The 18113-nt window shown below is 35.6% G+C and overlaps 4 protein-coding genes and 1 long non-coding RNA gene across 8 annotated transcripts; 2 read left to right on the forward strand and 3 right to left on the reverse strand.

Moving 5' to 3' along the window:
- The first annotated feature begins 1133 nt into the window (after window positions 1-1133).
- On the forward strand, window positions 1134-3867 carry LOC140784866 (uncharacterized). Of its 4 annotated transcripts, none has more exons than XM_073132459.1 (4): window positions 1134-1280; window positions 2979-3165; window positions 3268-3354; window positions 3566-3867. In XM_073132459.1, the coding sequence occupies exons 2-4, from the start codon at window positions 3025-3027 to the stop codon at window positions 3737-3739; spliced, it is 402 nt and encodes a 133-aa protein (XP_072988560.1). In that variant the 5' UTR covers window positions 1134-1280; window positions 2979-3024; the 3' UTR covers window positions 3740-3867. The 4 variants fall into 4 exon arrangements, with proteins under 4 accessions (XP_072988560.1, XP_072988561.1, XP_072988558.1 ...); XM_073132460.1 differs by lacking the exon at window positions 1134-1280 and adding an exon at window positions 2795-2891 and having other exon boundaries at window positions 3546-3867; XM_073132457.1 differs by lacking the exon at window positions 1134-1280 and adding an exon at window positions 2795-2891.
- A 1290-nt stretch (window positions 3868-5157) lies between these two features.
- LOC140783848 (uncharacterized) lies at window positions 5158-6646 on the reverse strand. The gene is made up of 3 exons (XR_012108191.1): window positions 6379-6646; window positions 6014-6216; window positions 5158-5881 (listed from the first exon to the last, which is right to left on the reverse strand). It is a non-coding gene; the product is annotated as an uncharacterized lncRNA (long non-coding RNA).
- Window positions 6647-7190: 544 nt separating this feature from the next.
- LOC140783845 (uncharacterized) lies at window positions 7191-8607 on the forward strand. The gene is made up of 3 exons (XM_073130924.1): window positions 7191-8062; window positions 8158-8244; window positions 8386-8607. The coding sequence occupies exons 1-3, from the start codon at window positions 7229-7231 to the stop codon at window positions 8467-8469; spliced, it is 1005 nt and encodes a 334-aa protein (XP_072987025.1). The 5' UTR covers window positions 7191-7228; the 3' UTR covers window positions 8470-8607.
- Window positions 8608-10515: 1908 nt separating this feature from the next.
- On the reverse strand, window positions 10516-12565 carry LOC140783847 (uncharacterized). The gene is made up of 2 exons (XM_073130926.1): window positions 12376-12565; window positions 10516-10812 (listed from the first exon to the last, which is right to left on the reverse strand). The coding sequence occupies exons 1-2, from the start codon at window positions 12525-12527 to the stop codon at window positions 10689-10691; spliced, it is 276 nt and encodes a 91-aa protein (XP_072987027.1). The 5' UTR covers window positions 12528-12565; the 3' UTR covers window positions 10516-10688.
- Window positions 12566-12819: 254 nt separating this feature from the next.
- On the reverse strand, window positions 12820-18002 carry LOC140783846 (uncharacterized protein At2g38710-like). The gene is made up of 5 exons (XM_073130925.1): window positions 17869-18002; window positions 15261-15380; window positions 15083-15197; window positions 13466-13559; window positions 12820-13307 (listed from the first exon to the last, which is right to left on the reverse strand). The coding sequence occupies exons 1-5, from the start codon at window positions 17970-17972 to the stop codon at window positions 13078-13080; spliced, it is 663 nt and encodes a 220-aa protein (XP_072987026.1). The 5' UTR covers window positions 17973-18002; the 3' UTR covers window positions 12820-13077.
- Between the last annotated feature and the right edge of the window lie 111 nt (window positions 18003-18113).

Genomic DNA, 18113 nt, shown 5'->3' on the forward strand with positions numbered 1-18113 from the left:
CCTTACATTTTTATTTAATTCATCATGCATACATTAGCTAATAGCTATGTATAGGTAATAGATCAGGTATATTCTTAATATATTCTCACCCTAATCAGGTATGCGACATAGAATCTAATTGTACAAAGTAAAAAAAAAAAGGCCTAGTTGAAGAAACCAATTCAATTTTAAAAAAAAATCAAGTTTCGAAGTTGATGATTAAACAACTAGAAAATTAAAATAATTGTGCTCCATCATCTAGATATTTATTGTAATTGCACAACTGTATATGGCCCATCTGAAATTAATTAAATCCATTTCAATAGTAAACAAGAAGGTGATAGTGTTTCGTAATGAAATTGAGTCTAAAAAATTTTTATTAAAAAAAAAAAACCGCTAACAGGAAGATGACGATGAGCTGTTTCCTCTAATAACAAAAGACCCATTTCATTAAAGACAATTAATAGCTTCTTCTTTTTTTACAAAACTCTTGACTTGTTCTAGCTTCTAGTCAATATCAAAAGGCTTTCATCTCTCATTCTTTTCTCCATAGATGGCATTTGAATCATGGGAATGCAGAAGGGTGGCAAGAAGAGAGTTGAAAAGTTTGACGATGATTGCTATGAGATTGACGATGATTGCTATGAGATCGACGCCTCCGACTTTCCCAGCAAAGAAAACCACAATGATTCAGATGATATAAGTGTTATAGCTCAAAAGGGAAAAGTGAGATCTCTCTCTCTTTCTTTCTCTCTCTCGGCTCTCTAGATCTAGACTACATGATCTTATTAATCTCATATGATGATCACGTTTGTGTTATCAAAAGGTGGCGCTGAAGGACTTTCCTCATCCAAGACATCAATGCGGCAATCTTCCCTTTGCAACTACTTCCCACGAGAGCTACTGCAGACAGGTAGATCCATCCTCAAAGTTTGGTTTAGAGAAAAGTGCATGGCTAATCGATCTTTGTTACATATATAACTCTGAATTACTTGGAATAATATAAATGCTACTTATCGGAAAGTGTATAGATTAGCATTGAGGGTGTATAATTAAGCAATTTAAAAGCATGTTTTTTTTCTGTTGGTTTATCATTCTTTTTTCACAGAGTAGTTTTATCTGGTGCAGTGTTACTGCCTTGTGTGTGATAAACCTGCTCCTAAATGTCGCAAGTGGAAAGGATCAAATGGGCACTGCCATATCACACAGAAAGTACATAAAGAGAAGAGTATTGTAAAAAAGTCACATTTTCTTAAAAGGATATTTCTGTTTCTTCTGAAGCTAAAGAGGAAATAAGAAGGGTAAACTACTTCCAATGATCAACTCCCAGTTTCTGTATGCTTTCTTTTCTTCGTTTGACTTTGTTTAATTAAAGCTGAGAGATAGTTGTCAGAATCACCAAACACATTTATCCAATACAAAGTTGGTCTCTTCTATAACACTGTAACAATAGAAATGGTTACAAAGTTGGAGCCAACAGGGAAGATAAATTAGGCCTTATTTGCTTTGAGTTTAAGAATCCTTTAAATCAGTTCGGATTCTAAATATTTTTTTTTCATATCTAATTAAATTTATTTTTTAAAAAATTAAGACTAAAAAATAAAATTAACTAATCAAGTTCGGAACTTAATCTCAAATCAAATAAGACTTTTAATGAACATTTCTAGTCCCAAAATAAGCTTCTATTTCTGTTCTCAGTGAATAGTGAAAGCATCTGTTCTAGTGCAACCAAAGTCTGGAAAAAATTATATCATACCAAAGATTTCTTCATCCCATAACATTGATATTCTTTGGAGCCCAAAGCTTAATGAAACTTGATAGGCACTCAACCAACGTTTTCTAAACAGTAGATGTGGTATTAAGCTCATTTTTTAATTCTTTATTGGCATGATTGTCACTTTAAAATCATTTTCCATTCATTTTTTTTATAAATTTATAACACTAAAGCATTTCTTTAAACTCTTTCTATCAACTATTAACCTAATCTAAATAATATGTGGAGCCCACTTAATATTTAGCTTAAATTTCACAAAATATTTATGTTCAAGATTTTCCAGTTATTACACATGCTTTTTTTTTGTTTACATCCTCAACAGTAGCCCATTTTTAAGTTAGGTCATTTTATTTATTTTCTATCTTTTTTCTCTGAATTAATTAAGGGTAAAATAGCCCTCTTAAAGAGCATAAATTAGTTATAATATTTTTTAACAAAAAATTTAATGAATAACTAAAGGAAGAAGTATTTTAAAGATTTATATATACTCTTTTTTTTAAAAACTCTGCATCAAAGTCTATGATGCTCCTATTCTTTACCAAATATAATAGTATAACTGTTGAGGTACGGGCCAATATGGAATAACACACATCTCAGTATCTTGATGGTACAAGCAAATAGAGATAATTACTTATTGAACACTCTTAGTTCCACTGAGGAGATTGAAATAAAAGATGAAAAGAACAAGGGTGCAATGCTTAGCTTATAAGAAAAGAGGAGGATAGTAAGAATTATATCGAGACAGTAGAAGAAAACCATAACGAGATTGCAGTAAACTAACCTCAATGTTTCTGAAGAGGTTCTTGTTGTTGTCAGAAGGGGCCAGTGAGATATCTCTCTCTCTATATATATCTTACTTTTTATTAAATACTTGTGCCCCATCATCAACATCTCAAAGTATTTATATATATATATATATATATATATATATATGGACCTTATGAAATTAAATCCATTTCAATAGTAAACACGACCTGATCTTTATTTCTATCAACAACACCTAACAAGAAGGTGATAGTATTTAATAATGAAACTGAGGCTCAAGACTTCTGTTAAAAGAAAAAAAAAAATCCTCTAGCAGGAAGATGATGATGAGCTGTTTCCTCTAATAACAAAAGGGCCCATTTCAATAAAGATAGTTAGTTGTTTCTTTGTTTTTTTATTTAACTCTTTGACTTGTTCTTGCGTCTAGTTGATATTAAAAGGCTTGTTTCCTTCTTGTAAGGTCTCTCATTCCTGTTCTCCATAGAGTGATAGAGGGCCTTTGAATCATGGAAAAGAAGGGTGGCAAGAAGAAATCTACGACGAGTAACTATGATTGCTATGAGATCATCCCCATCGACCACAACTCTCCCTGCAAAGGAAACCAGTTTGTTTCAGAAGACATAGCCATTACAGCTGAAAAGGGAAAAGTGAGATTTCTCTCTTTCTCTCTCTCTCTCTCTCGGCTCTCTAGATCTAGACTAAATGAACTTATTAATCTCGTATGATGATCATATTTGTGTTATCAAAAGGTGGCGCTGAGGGACTTCCCTCATCCAAGACATCTATGCGGCAATCGCCCCTTTGCAACTACTTCCCATGAGATCTACTGCGCAAAGGTATATTCATCCTCAAAGTTTGGTTAGAGAAAAGTTGCGTGGCTAATCTTTGTTACATATATAACTCTAAACTACTTGGAATACTTAGAGAAAAAAGTTTATTAATCAGAAAGTGCATGTATATATTAGCATTGAGGGTGTATAAGCAATTCAAGACCATTTTTCTGTTAATCTATCATTCTTTTTCACAGAGTTGTTCTATCTGATGCAGTGTTACTGCCTTGTCTGTGGGAAACCTGCTCCTGAATGTCGAGAATGGAAAGGATCAGATGGGCACTGCCATATTACACAGAGAGTAGATAAAGTGAACATTAATGTAAATAGAGTGGAAGGAACTGATGTAAATAAATCAAGCTTTCTTAAAAGATGTTTCTGTTTCTCGTGAAGCTAAAGAGGAATATAAGAAGGGTAAACTACTTCCAATGATCTAATCCCAGTTTCTGTATGCTTTCTTTTCTTCGTTTGACTTTGTTAAGCTAAAGCTGAGAGATATTTGTCAGATTCATCTTAAAACTAATTTTCGTTCACTTACTTTTATAAATTTAAATAAGTAAATATTTAGCATTAAAGTTCTATTTAAGTTCTTTCTATTCTACTCCGTCGTAAATAATGTATATATCCAACTTAATATTTAGCTCAAAGTTTACAAAAATATTCATATTCGAGCAGTGATTTCCCAACACTAACTTAGATCTTAACTCTTCCAATTGAAAACTAATTACAAGCAACAGAGAAATATATATCTATAGAATTTGCCATTGCTACCTGCACCAACCTCTTTCCATCTGACGGAATTAGACTCAAGTAAAATGGAATCCACGTAGTCCACATTGGACTTGATCAAACTCTCAGGATTTTTTTTTTTTTGGGGGGGTCCTATTTCTTGCCCAAAGCTAATCTTAAAACTGTAGATGGGCCAAAATAGAAAATTAAAACCATTTCAATGTGTCAATGGTAAGCGTTGAATAGGTCGACCTCCTTTCTAGCAATAAAAGATGATAATGCCATACGGATAATACATTGCTTAAACCTTTTGACATCCACCATGCTTCTATACAAAAGTAAAACTTCTTTTTCATGCAGAATCGCATCCCTTACCTCACATTCTATACTCCATTTCAGTACTCCATTCTATACAAAAGAAATTTTTTAAGCGTGCTTAGTTTGATTTAGATGGAAAAACTAATGGTCTTCAGTCGTAAGTACAAAAACTAATTTAATTTTTATTTAAAATACAGAATGTTAAAATAATTTAAAAAATAAATATAAAAAAGTAAAATATATTTAACCCTCTAAATTTATCTTGTTCTTCCTGATACAGCTCTTACCACTCTTATCGGTTCTGATATTTGTCTGGAAAATTTGTGTCTTCTCTCATCCAAGATACTTACACGGGAATCTCCCCTTCAACAAAACTTCCCGTGAGAGCTACTGCAGCAGCATCGTATGATGGCCAAAAATTGAATAGAGAAAAATCTGAATCAAATAAAATTATCCGCACACGAAGATATATTTCCATAGCTGAATCAAACGAATGCAGTTAAATCTTACTCAAAAAAATAGTAAGCTAAAATATAGAGAGGGTATTCTAATCATTTTCTGTTCTATAAAAACTATGCTTATCATATCTTTAATATATATAAATAAGTGTTTAATTATAAAATATATTTAAGAGAGACATAATTTATTAATAAGTATTATTTCTTTACAAACCAAAATGCCACCCAAAGCTATTATTGAGTGTAATTTTCCAAAGAGTTCAATGCTAAACCATACAGGAATCACGAACCATAAATCGACCGATACCAGAGAGAGAGATCATTTAAATTCTCAAGGTATTAAAATCATACAAGTAGATGGGCCGATGTGACACCAGACCCTTTAAATAGTTTAGTTTGTACAGTGTTCATTTCAACCAATAACAGGAAGATGGTGTAATAAAGACAATTAGTTGCTTAAACTCTTTGACTTCCTCTCTGGTCAATAGCAAAAGGTCTTCCTTCCTCATTCCTCTCTCCACAGGTAATTTCTAGATCATGGAGAAACAGGAGGATGTCAAGGAGAAGATCTTGAAGGCAATGAGAAGGATTGAGGAGATGATCCAGGAATTCGAGAAGGAAGATGAAGACAATGATGATAGTGATGATGATATTGATGATGACGATGACAATGAGGATGATGGCTGTTATGAGATGAAGACAATAGTGATGAGTGCTGCGAGATTGGAGCCGCTGACTTTGGCCGGAAACTAAGTCTCAATGTTTCAGAAGACGTTGTTCTTGTTGCTGAGAAAGGATCTGTGAGATCTCTCTCTCTCTCTCTCTCTCTCTCTCTCTCTCTACATGCATAGAGATCTAGATTACAGGATCTTAATTATCTAATATGTTTCCGATGGCAATAGGTGGCACTGAAGGACTTCCCTCATCCAAGACATCTATGTGGAAATTTCCCTTTGCAACTACTTCTCATGAGAGCTACTGCAGTAAGGTATATCCATCCTCAGCATATCTGATGCCCAATAAGTAATCTGCGTAGATACAAAATGGGGTCTGTAAACAATTCAAATCTTTATAAACTATAAGCCCTGGTAAAATTTCACACAAATGATAGGTAAACCATCTCCAAAAGGAGGGTGGTCGTACTAAATTTACTGCAATACCTGATCTTGAAATGCTGCAATAAATGGATCCACGAACCAAGTATCTAACAGCTGTTTCATGTGGTGCAGTGCTTCTGTTGTTTATGCAAAGTAGCCGCTCCCTGTCCGCAGTGGAAATGAGCCAATGGGCACTGCAACCTCTCAAAGTAGTTAAAAGGAAGAGCAAATGCAGAAGTTTTTTCTTTTTCTTTTAATTTGTAATCCTGTAGACAAAAGGGGAGAAATTGACAAAGAAATTCCAATTATCTAATCCTCTAATACTATTTTCAGCATACATACAATTTTTCTTTTCTCGTGATTAAACAACAATAACTTTCAGAGAGTTTCATGCCCAAGGTACAGATAAAATACAAGAAATACATTACCCAAATAGATTCGTAGGCGAAAATGGCTTAAGTCATCCTGCGGCTCTGTTGCAGTACAGCAGTTACAGGTGCACAGCCAGGTGAACCCCCAATGACGAGAAAAGCAAGAATCATTGAAAGACGCCGCCACTAACCTCCAACATAAGCATAACTGAAAATATATTGAAGAAAGTAATGTGTCAAGATGTACCCAAAAAGAAAAAAGAACTTCATTCATCCTTCCAAGTAATGCAGTATTGACAAAAGTAATGTGTTAAGATCAGAAAGAAAAAAAGAAAAAAAGAATGTATATATATATATATATATATATATATATATATATATATATATATATATATATGTTTACCTATACAATTTGCCATTTTAACCTGCATCAAACTATGTTCCATCCAACTTTTCAATGATTATTATAATATTTTAAAGAATGTAGTGACAACTATACATTTGAAAAAAAATTCATGAAGGTTGTGTAAAGATATCCATTTATTTTATGCAGGACCAATTCTCACAATTGAATTATCAACCAATTCTCACCAAATAACATAAGCAAAATGAAATACATGTACTCCACATTGGACAAGATCAAAGTCTCAACTCACAAGATATTGTCCTATTTCTTGCCCAAAGATAATCTTATAGCTCTGGATGGGACAAATATATAACTAAAACCATCCTCATATGTCAATGCCTTGCGTTGAATAGGTCGACCTTCTTTTTAGCAATAAAAGATGATAATATAACAAGTATAATAAATTGCTTAAACCCCATGACTTCATGCTTCTATACAAATGCAAAGGCCATCTTTATCATGAACCTTTTCATTGATTTCTCCACATAGGACCTCTGAATCATGGAAGAAGAAGACATCTTTATGATAATGGAGAAACTTGTGGAGATGATGGGAAAAACTGAGATGGAAGACAGAGACGATGACAGCGATGGTGATGATGATGATGATTATGATCTCTATGAGGTTGTTGATGATGATGATTATGATCTCTATGAGGTCGTTGATGATGATGATGACGACAATGACAACAATGACGACGACGATGACGACGATGACGACGATGACGATGATGACGATGAAGCAAAAAGCCAATTAAAGAAGCAACTCATCCCTTTTCTCAAGGAGGTCCTTTCAGTCATGGAAGATAGAAGCAACAACGACGATGATGATGAAGAAGCAAAAGGCCTCTTCATGCGGTACCTCATACGATTCATCATGGAGGCTCTTCTAGTCATGGAAAGGGAGAAGAATAACAATGAGAATATCGAGACAGAAGATGAAGGTGATGATGAAGAAGATGGTGATGATGATTATTATGACAAAGTAAAAGTCCATTTCATGCAAAATCTCATCCCTTTCCTTACCGAAGCATTTTCAATCATGGAGAAAAAGAAAGATAACAATGAGAACATCGAGATCATAGACGAAACCGATGATGATGACGACTATGATAATTATGATAAAGCAAAAGGTCTTTTCATGCAGAATCTCATCCCTTGCCTCACAGAGGCCCTCTTAATCATGAAGGAGGATAGGAAAAAGAACAACGTGACGGTAGAAGAATATGATGATGAGGATGGCGATGATTATCATGAAATTGATTCTATCGGGTTCGACCGCAAAGTAAACATCAATGTTTCTGAAGATGTTGTACTTGTTGCTGAGAAGGGACCAGTGAGATCTCTCTCTAGCCAGTTCTCATCTTGTTCTCTTTCCTTTCTCAAGTAAGACTAATGATCTTATCTGATTCTAATGTTTGTGGAAAATAGGTGGCACTGAAGGACTTCTCTCATCCAAGATATTTATGCGGCAACTTCCCCTTCCACAGTACTTCCCACGAGAGCTACTGCAGGAAGGTATGATGACCAAAGTATTAGTGGTAAACATCATTTGGTGTAAGATCTATTCATAAGATAATAGAAGCATTATGCATCTGTGAAGTAATTTTGCAAAGTCTCAGCACTTCTTGTTGCTAAAAGCCCGTTTATCTTTTGCAGTGTTTCTGCTCTGTGTGTCAAGTAGCTGCTCCCTGTCTGCAGTGGAAAGGAGCCAATGGGCACTGCAATGTCTCAAAGAAGTAGACAAAAGGGAAAAAAAATGGAGCAATGTAACTATATTGAACTTACTTATAAAGTTACTTTATGTTCCTAATCAAAACTAAAGGTGAGAGAGGGCAATGTATTTTAAATGATCTAATTCTAATGTCAGCATACTCTCTATGTTGTGACTTTGTTAAGTTCATTAGATAGAGTAATTCGCCCGAATCACCAAATACTCCTATTGAATACAAAGTTCAGCTCCTCAGTCACCACCTTTGCAGCATTGATTTCAAAACAAATGATCAATAATCCTACTTCATGTTTTTCGTAAGCAAAAAGGATTAGGACGATAGAGATAACTTGAATCATCCTTAGAACAAATGTGGAATAAAATAAGTAACATGTCAGTATTCAGTAAACATAGAATAAACTGCATATGGTTTCCAGAAGAAAAAAAAAACATTATCCATTCTTTCAGTCGAAGATGTTTTCTGATAAAGAATGCGTACAACTATCCCAAAACCTAGCAGCAAAATAATGTGATCCCTTGTAATGCAGATTTCACCATTAATCATAATAATCATGGTAGAAATCCTTATAAAATAATTTTAGTTCCATGATAATTAGACCATCAGTGGATAGCAGAAGCAGAGATCTTGACCACTGCAAGGGAGGGAAAAAAACCCAATGATAAATCAAATGGTGAACAAAGCTCTGCTGCACAAAAAAAAGGGGGCTTACTTGGAATGAGAGGACAATAACACTTAACATTTTCCATGGGAATAGTGCTTACAGCCTGTTATCCTTCCCCATCTAAACCTGCATTAAATAGAAAACTGCATTAAATAGAAAACTGCATAAATTCGATAAAAATTAATGAACAAAAGGAATTAATAAGCATCAAGGATCGAAGAGGGGAGACCTCCTTTCGAAATGTTTTAAAAAATCGATGCTTGACCTGCTGTAGAATAGATATGTAGGAAGTCATAAGAAAAGCACGTGTGAGAATCCAACTCAAGTTGTAGTAGTAGGACGAGAGTGTAATAAAAAAGAAAAATTAGCCACTTAAACTCTTCAACTTCCTCTATGCTTCTAGTGAATACCCTTCCTTTCTCATGTGTCTTCTTATTCCTTTCTCCAAAGAGGATCTCTGAACCATAGTAAAGGAGGAGGATAGCAAGACGCAAATCTCCAAGACAATGGAGAAAAACACTGAGGACAAAGGTGGTGATTGTTATGAGATCGACACCGTCAACGATAATGTAACCAAGGACGATGATGATTGCTATGAGATCGACACCGTCAACTTTTGCCCCAAACTAAACATCAATGTTTCAAAAGATGTTGTTCTTGTTGCTGAGAGGGGACCAGTGAGATCTCTCTCTCTCTCTCTCTCTCTAGATCTTACTAAAATTATATGATGATCATGTTTGCGTTGACAACAGGTGGCACTGAAGGACTTTCCTCATCCAAGATATCTATGTTGCAAATTTCCCTTCGCAACTACTTCCCATGAGAGCTACTGCAGCATGGTATGTCCATCCTCAAAAGTGTGATTGAAGAAAAGTGGCTGAGCTTAGTTATATATGCAGACTCTGAACTCCTCACTCCTCAGCATATCATATGTCTAATAATCTAGATAGCCACAAACTTTATATAAGCCTTCTGTAAGATTGTATAAAAATGAGAGGTAAACCTTCTCCAAAAAGGATGATGACCAATACATTGGTTGAAAGTAATTTATTGACATACCTGCTCTTTTAGACTGCAAGAAAGCAATGTGGATCCATGAACCAAGTATCACAAACAGAACTTCTTGTAGCTTGCTAAGTTCCTAATAGCTTTTCTATGTGGTGCAGTGCTTCTGCTGTGTATGTGAAATAGCCGCTCCCTGTCTGCAGTGGGAAGGATTCAATGGGCACTGCAACGTCAACAGACAAAAGGAATTGCAATGGGGCAAAGTATTTCCAATGATCTAATCCAAGGATTCAATAATCTGTTTTCCTGTTACTTTTGTCATGTTGAAACAGCAAGTAATTTCAGAGGTTCATCCATGGCAACCAATTGCATATCTCAAGTCATCGAGGATAAAGAACAAGTCTTTTGCACTTATGGATATCAAAATGTTGATGAGTAGAAACCTACATTTGAACAACTTGTTCATACAATTTATAGAACTGCCACGACTAGATATAGGCACAACATAGAGTAGTCAACTTTTATGGGAATGTTACAACTATATTTAAGTCCACAGAGATCAATCAATCATCGTCATATGAGACATGAACGTCAGTTTTACAACCCAATGCCTCCGGATCCTCAGCACCACAGCAATCATAGAATTTGGCAGCATAGGGCGGATCATCTGGACCAAGTTCATAGTACCTTCAATGAAAAAGAAATGAAAGAAAAGAGTATTAAAATTTTAGTTACAATATTTCCCATGCGGTAAAACATATAAGAAATACATATAACAACAAAATAGTGATTCTAGACAACACTTCTTTAGAATCGACATATGCATTAGTATCTAATCAAGGAAGAATGAGGTATTATAATGACATGCGAAAGTTATTATGAATCTATGATAACACGTGAAAGTTGATAGAGCAGGAAACTTGCTACATCATGTCGTTCATATACACAACTAACATCTATAATTCTGCATGACTTGTTGTTAAAAATAATGTTATCTTCCATACGTGGACTTATTTGTTGCAGCATCTAAACTGCCATAAAATTGCAACCCGAATTGATAGATAACTACTAGAAATGTTTTTGTGGGGGGAGAAAATTCTGTCAAATAAAGTTGATACTAAGTTGTTCTTAGTTTGGATTGCTGCTCTGATCTGGAGCATGTGGATTGAAAGAAGCAGTAGAATCTTTAATGACTGTTCAAAATCCTAAAAAGCCTTGCAATATAAAAAAAACATCTTTGTTCTGATATTGAGCAGGCAATTAGGAGAAGAAAGGTGCAAAAAAGGCATCTCTACTGGAGTGGTGATGAATCTGAAAGACGACGAATGGAGTCTGGCATCAAGGATCCCTGATTGGATGGGGTTCTGCTAACGCATATAAAAACTTGATTAATATTTTGATACAAATGATGGTGTTTTAAATTCTGTTTCAGTGGTATGCAACTTACATTTTTTTGTGCGAATATTAATTCTGCTATGGTTGGTTAGATGTTTGGTTTGTTTATGGATGTTGGTAGCATTGTGAGTGTGCTGTGATTGTCAACCTTTGAACTCTCCCGCCTAGGATTTGGTTGTTCTTGTATGCAGTTTTGCTGTTACCTGGGGGGAATATGCTGTGTTTGGAGTTTTGGTGGTTCTTTTCCATCAAATTCAGATGTGTTTTGTTTCAATGAATTAGGGCTTGGCCTTTTGTCAAAAAGAACCACCAAAAATGTATCTTCTATTCTGTGATGGTGCAAATGTAAAAGAAACACTGGACATGGAGGTTTTATAGCTGATATGAATTATTTTCACTGCTGTCAAGATGCGCCTAGACATAATCCAGTCGAGTAGACCTACAATAGCCAAATACAATAGAAATGCAGTCCCAGTAATGGACTATTTTTCTACTAAAAATGAACTATCTAGGAAAGAGTACTATAACATGATCCACCAACAAGTTGCTGTAACATTGGCCTAACTGGAAACCATCCATTCTAACTATCTTGATGTTCCAATTAGTTTTGCCCAAAGTTAATCATACTAGCAAAGATTAGGACCACAATATAACAGAAGAAATAGACTACCTTATTGTCAGTAGATGCTTCATCAATTGTAAATCTTGCCAACTAGAAAGTGCCATGATCAAGGCATGTTATTACGATATTATTGCCACTAAATCAGACTGCGCTAGTATAACCATACAAGAATTTGAGTTGAGATTTAAGTTCTACTAAGAAGAAAGGAAGAGGTTGGGGGTGAATAAATACACCTCCTCTGGTCGTCGTGGCGTCGGGAGACGAAGAAAGAAGGGTGAAATCGGCACGACGATCGCGTATTAGAAGTCGGAGAGAAGGTCGTCTTGCAGCGCCGACACAGCTTCTCCCGCACGACTTTAACGCCGTTCTCGCCCTTCTCCGCCATTGCGCTCTCTCTCTCTCTCTCTCTCTCTCTCTCAATGCCGGCATAAACCGGCTAATTTAATGAGCCCAATGGGCTGGGCTGGGCTGGGCTGGGCTGGAGAGCTGAATATGAATTAAGAAGGAAAAAAAGATTATTAATTGCCCACTCATACGGTTTAAAATAAATTTTAAAGATCCAGCATAGATGTCATAGTCCAATTAAGTGATGAGGTTCTGCTGCTATTTCACATCGCAAGAAACGGTTGCACCTGGAATACTTCAACTCATTTGTAAGTGAAACTACTATTAACAACTTTGATACTTTGAACTCAAAATATATGAATAATGATATCTGAAATGATAAAATATTTTGACATGGACAAAGGCCTTAAAATATTATAGTTCATGAGGAATTTGTCAGCTTTCCTATCGATTTCCTATCTGGTAACATTCTGGAACAAAATGATAGCAGATGGATGAGCTTGAAACAGGTATATATGCCCCCAACTGCTCTCAGGTCAAGAGAGAACATAACCTTACACTTGCAGCTTCAATAATAATTACAAAGCTGCTTAATAAAATGAATAATTGGTCATTATCCCGTTAGTTGTAGAAGCCCCATTGATTTCAGGGGCTGCTCCTCTGTTCATCCTGACATATGAGGCATAGTCGTTGTAGTGCATGGTGTATAGCGTGCTCTGGTAGCGGGTGACACCGAGTTCCCTCCTTAGAGTCTCATTGATGACACCATTATAGCCTGCTTTCCTCACTAGTGAGTCAATTGTTTCAGTCTTCGTCCAACCTGGTCAGAATAAACGAAGGCGAAGTTGAATAAGGTTGTGTATAACAAGTCAGAAAAAGAAGGGTATTAATTGTATGAAGCTGCAGTACCTTATTCTACACAGCAAAGTGAACAGGGAGAAGATGAAATGTGGAGACCGAAAAAGAAGATGGTGTTACCTTCATGAGCAGGAACATCAGGCAAGTAAGTCGCACTATGCCTCGTGTTGTAATTGGTGTCAGTAAATTCAATAACTAAACCATGCTTTCCAATCTGCAAACAAAAACAAATTTTATCACCCTCAGGACTCGTCGTTAGGGGTGAAAATAGATCAAATAAGAATCGGATGGAACTCAACTCACATCCATATTCTTATTCTTTTATCCAATTTGAATACATATATAACATGTATAATAAAATTTAAAACTATATCCTAACTAAATTGATATGAATAATTTTTAAATAAGAATCGAATAATTTTTATATAGAGTATCATATCTTAAACGGATATAAATCAAATTTCAAACAAATTATAGTCCTTTTTTTGACACAATTAACATAAAATACTAAGTTTCAATATTTCTTACATGTTAAATACATAAAGTTAGCAAAATCAATCTGTATAGACAACATAGAACACATTATTAATAACAATATTAGTATTCATCATCTAAATAAGTAAACTAAAACCTGTAAATTTTATAAAAAATATGTGGATAAACGGATATCGGGATATTTGATATCAATATCTGAAAAATCATTACCAACTTGTATCCCGTATCCAGTTTTATATAAAACCTATCTGTATCCAAAATCATGTAGAAATTGTTTACCCAAATCTTATCCAGATCTAATCAAATAGCGAGCCAAATCGGAGTTTACCTAACCCATTTTCACTCCTACTCATCATACATAGGGCAACAAAAGAAGTAAGCTAATAAACACAAAAACAAGCAATTCGCTAATTACTAGTTATTTTCCAGAGAAATAGAGAATCCATGTAAACATTTGAAACTATATTCACTGCAACAAGCAATTGGCTAAGTAGATCTACTCTACTGGTAGTTCCTACCCAGCATCTAAAGTTGTAAAAATATTCATAGCAACCACTACTGCTCGTCATGCATTTGATTGGTTGCCATCTTCGATAGTGTCACTTGCTATATAGCATATCACAGGATAGAATGCAGTTATCCTACCCAGGCTATAAATTAGTGGATCTGGCAGTAAGTTGCAGAAGATGCCACTGATGACCAGAAGCACAACAGCAAGTTTAGAATTATTCAGATAAAACAAATCATCATTGTGCAGGAGTGACTTCGGTAAAATCGGATACGGTCTTGAATTCCCCACCTATTTATCAATGATTCATATAACTAACTCACCAAGTTCATTTGCTATCAAGAATAGAGTACACATAAGAATTTAGTGGAAAGTCGAACAAGGGCATAAGAGCACCCCTTCATGATATTAGAAGGTATATAACCTTAATTATTCTTGCCTAATAACATTTGCAAAAGGACACACCCCAACAGTTTGAAAATGGAAGCCTGTTTAGATTCCCTCTATTAATTATCAACTAAAATTGACACATTTTACTCAAGTAAAATCCCACAAATATTCTAATTGTTGCATTAAGGAAAGATCTATTGCAAAAAAAAAGAATTCTCTTTCTCCATGATGATGAAATAATGGCCCTGTCGCAAGTGGTAAATAACTAAATACCCAATATATATATTTATGGTAGGTAAAGAAAAGAAAAGCTCTATCAACACAAGAAAGAAGAAGAAGCAAACCTCCCAATCTAGGTAATGGAGAGCAGTCTCGTAATCAGTTAGTACAGAAACTGTGCATTCCAAATACGGTAATTCTTTAGCTTGAATTGGTGGAAACCGTCGGTCCCTCAAAGCACTGAGAAAAAGAAGAGGTTACTTTATAGTTAAAGAACCACTATGCCACATCGTTCCAACATACCTTGTTAATGCATAATCCTTAAAGCCATTGATCAAGCAACGGGCTTCTAAAGTTCCTATGCAGCCTCGCAACCGTGGCTCCTCACCATTGATTGCTTTCTTCCAAGTAACGAATAGTGGGCTGAAATAAGAAATCACCAAGATGAGTACAAGCACAAGATAACAGGAAAACAAATATCCAGTTACAACTACAATACACAGGAAACATCTCAGCGACCCTAATGTAGCTGCAATGAAGGTTAAACAGTACAAGTACTACAGAACATTATCAATAATCTAAAACCACAAAAGTTTCAGATAGTCACTAGAAGTGCAAGCCAAAAGTAAAATCTTTGAAAAAAAACAAAGTAACTATGAAATCGCTGTCGTGCCAATAACCTAATTTAACATAGATTAGTCAAAATCCTAATTGGATTTAATTTACATTATATATTCAGCTGATTGTTTTGTTTGATCTTCATTTAATTTCTTTTACTTTTATGTTATTAGTTCCGATTTAATTAACAATAAGAACGTCAAGACCATCTTCGCAAGTGGAAAAAAATTAAGAAAAGAAACAGGGAGGGTGATTTTATGAATCTATATGATAATTTAACATATTTTAAAGTTGATCCCAAATGGTTTGGTAAATTTACAATATGCATATGATATTATAGTTTTTCTGCATGCTGAGAAAAGGAATTTTATGATCCTGAAGTTCATTTTGTGCTCTTTTGAGGTTGTGCTTGAAACGAAATTTAATTTTGAGAAAAACTCTCTGGCTTATATGTGGCAGAAACAGCACAGGGGACTATTATGCTAGGATTCTAAATTGTAAGAGGGAATCTATGCCTATTAAGTATCAGGGACTACCTCTTCATGAAAGTAAATTAAGGAAGCAGGATAGGCTTTCTGTGATCGAAAAAGTGGAGAAAATGCGTGGAAAGGAAAGTTATTATCACTAGATGGTCGTGTAACTTTGAAATTCTGTTCATAGTGCAATACCTGTCTATTATCTTGCTCTTTAGATTACCTGCTTGGGTAAGGAAGAGAATTGATAAGTTGCGAAGTGGTTTTTTGTGGAAAAGAGATAGTGAAGAAAGGAGAGTGTATTATTTGGCCAATTGACAAAAAGTTTGTAAAAGAAAAGAGTTTGGAGAGTTAGAAATTATTAATATATTGATGAGATGAATGTGACTCTTTTTGCCTAAATGGTGCAGACTCTTGCCAGCGAATTAACAGCCATGGGCTACTGTTATTCGAAATAGATATTACAAAAATATAAGATGGAGATGTTAAAGTAATAGAATTCTGATAAACTCTCCCCTTTTTGGAGAGGTGTACAGATCGAGCAGGTGTTTCAAACAGGTTTGCATTGGGATGTTAATAATGAGAAGTCTGTCAGATCTTGGAAATATTTGTGGATGGAGTGTACCTTGGTAGGGAGATTTCCAGCACTTTTTGCTATTACCTGGAATGAGGATGTCTTGGTTGCAAATGCGGGATGGAAGTGATTGGTATTTTCAAATATTGAAGAGAACCCAATCACTGAATGACACTCTTTTGCAAGAGCACAAGCTGATGAATTGTGTGAAATGTGGAATAGAAGGTGGGCTGGAGAAAGATAAACCCAAGTGGAAATGGACTATTGATGATATTCTTACAGTTAAATCCTTATATAGGTTCCTTAAGGGAGGAAGCTTTCTAAAGTGTTTTGGGTTTATGGAAAGATTAAAGCTCCTCTCTGTTTGGCATGTAATAATTGCACTCTAACCAAAGATAATCTGACCACAAGAAGGTGGTTAAGTAACAAGTTGTATTTTTTGTGGAAGTGAGGAATCCGTCAGTCATCTTTTTGTGAAATGTCACAATGTGCAGCATATTTGGCAGTGGACTAAGAAGATTTTTTATTGTAGAGGGGTACCAAAGAATGTCACTAACTTGTTTCAGTGGAACCTCCTCATGTTTTGCAGGAGAGCAGGAAGTGCTGGCCAAGTTGGTGAATGGATGTTCTTTGGGCAATTTGGCTAGAGAGGAATAGAAGAACATTTCATGCTAAATCCAAAAACTGGGCAGGTATCCAAGGCGACGCGTTGAGTGTTAATTTGGCTGGATCCGGATGTTGTTGCTGGATCTTTAGGTGGTCGGATATTTGTAATTACTTAGTAATGGTTCTGGGTGGTCATTTTGTAGTATTTAAACTTGTGGATTTTCTGGCTGGGGGGGCCATTGGTGGATCTCTGGATGTTTGCTATGTTATTTGTGGTGTAATTTCTGCTGTAGTTTTGGTGGACTCCTGGGTGTTTGGGAGTTCCAGGTGCGGAAAACCTGACATATTTTGAACTCCGAAATTACGAACCAAAAAACAAAAAGCAAGAACTAAATCTTTAAGACAGGCGATCTGCAGTAGTATGGAACCAAAAAAAGATCCAAAATCATCACCATTAAGCGTTCCAATTTTTTCCCTTTTCCACAGAGAACCCAGCTAACAAACACCAAACGCGCAACCGCATCACGGAACAAACCGAAGAACACAAATTAGACAAGAAATCAAAATAAAACCAGATTCGAATCACACCAAAACGACAGCAAAGATTGATCAGAACCCAACAACATCAAAAGAAACTTACTGCTGGCCTCCCTCAAAAGTCGGGGGAGTCGGCTGCTCGCTGTTATAGTGGGCGACGAGGGTGTCGAAGCAGTACACCGCCATCTCGCAATTCGCCGACACCATCTTGGATTCCCCACTGCGAGAAAGGCGATCGCGCAGGATCGGTTGAAGAAATCGAGGGGAACTGGAGAAGAGAGGTCGGCTTTTCGTTTCGCGAGGACGTCGAGAGTGGAGCAAATACTAGATATCCCTATGTGCAATACG

The sequence above is a fragment of the Typha latifolia genome, chromosome 3 (genome assembly GCF_019914945.1).
Source record: "Typha latifolia isolate L0001 chromosome 3, TyphaL0001v2, whole genome shotgun sequence".
Classification (NCBI taxonomy): Eukaryota; Viridiplantae; Streptophyta; class Magnoliopsida; order Poales; family Typhaceae; genus Typha; species Typha latifolia.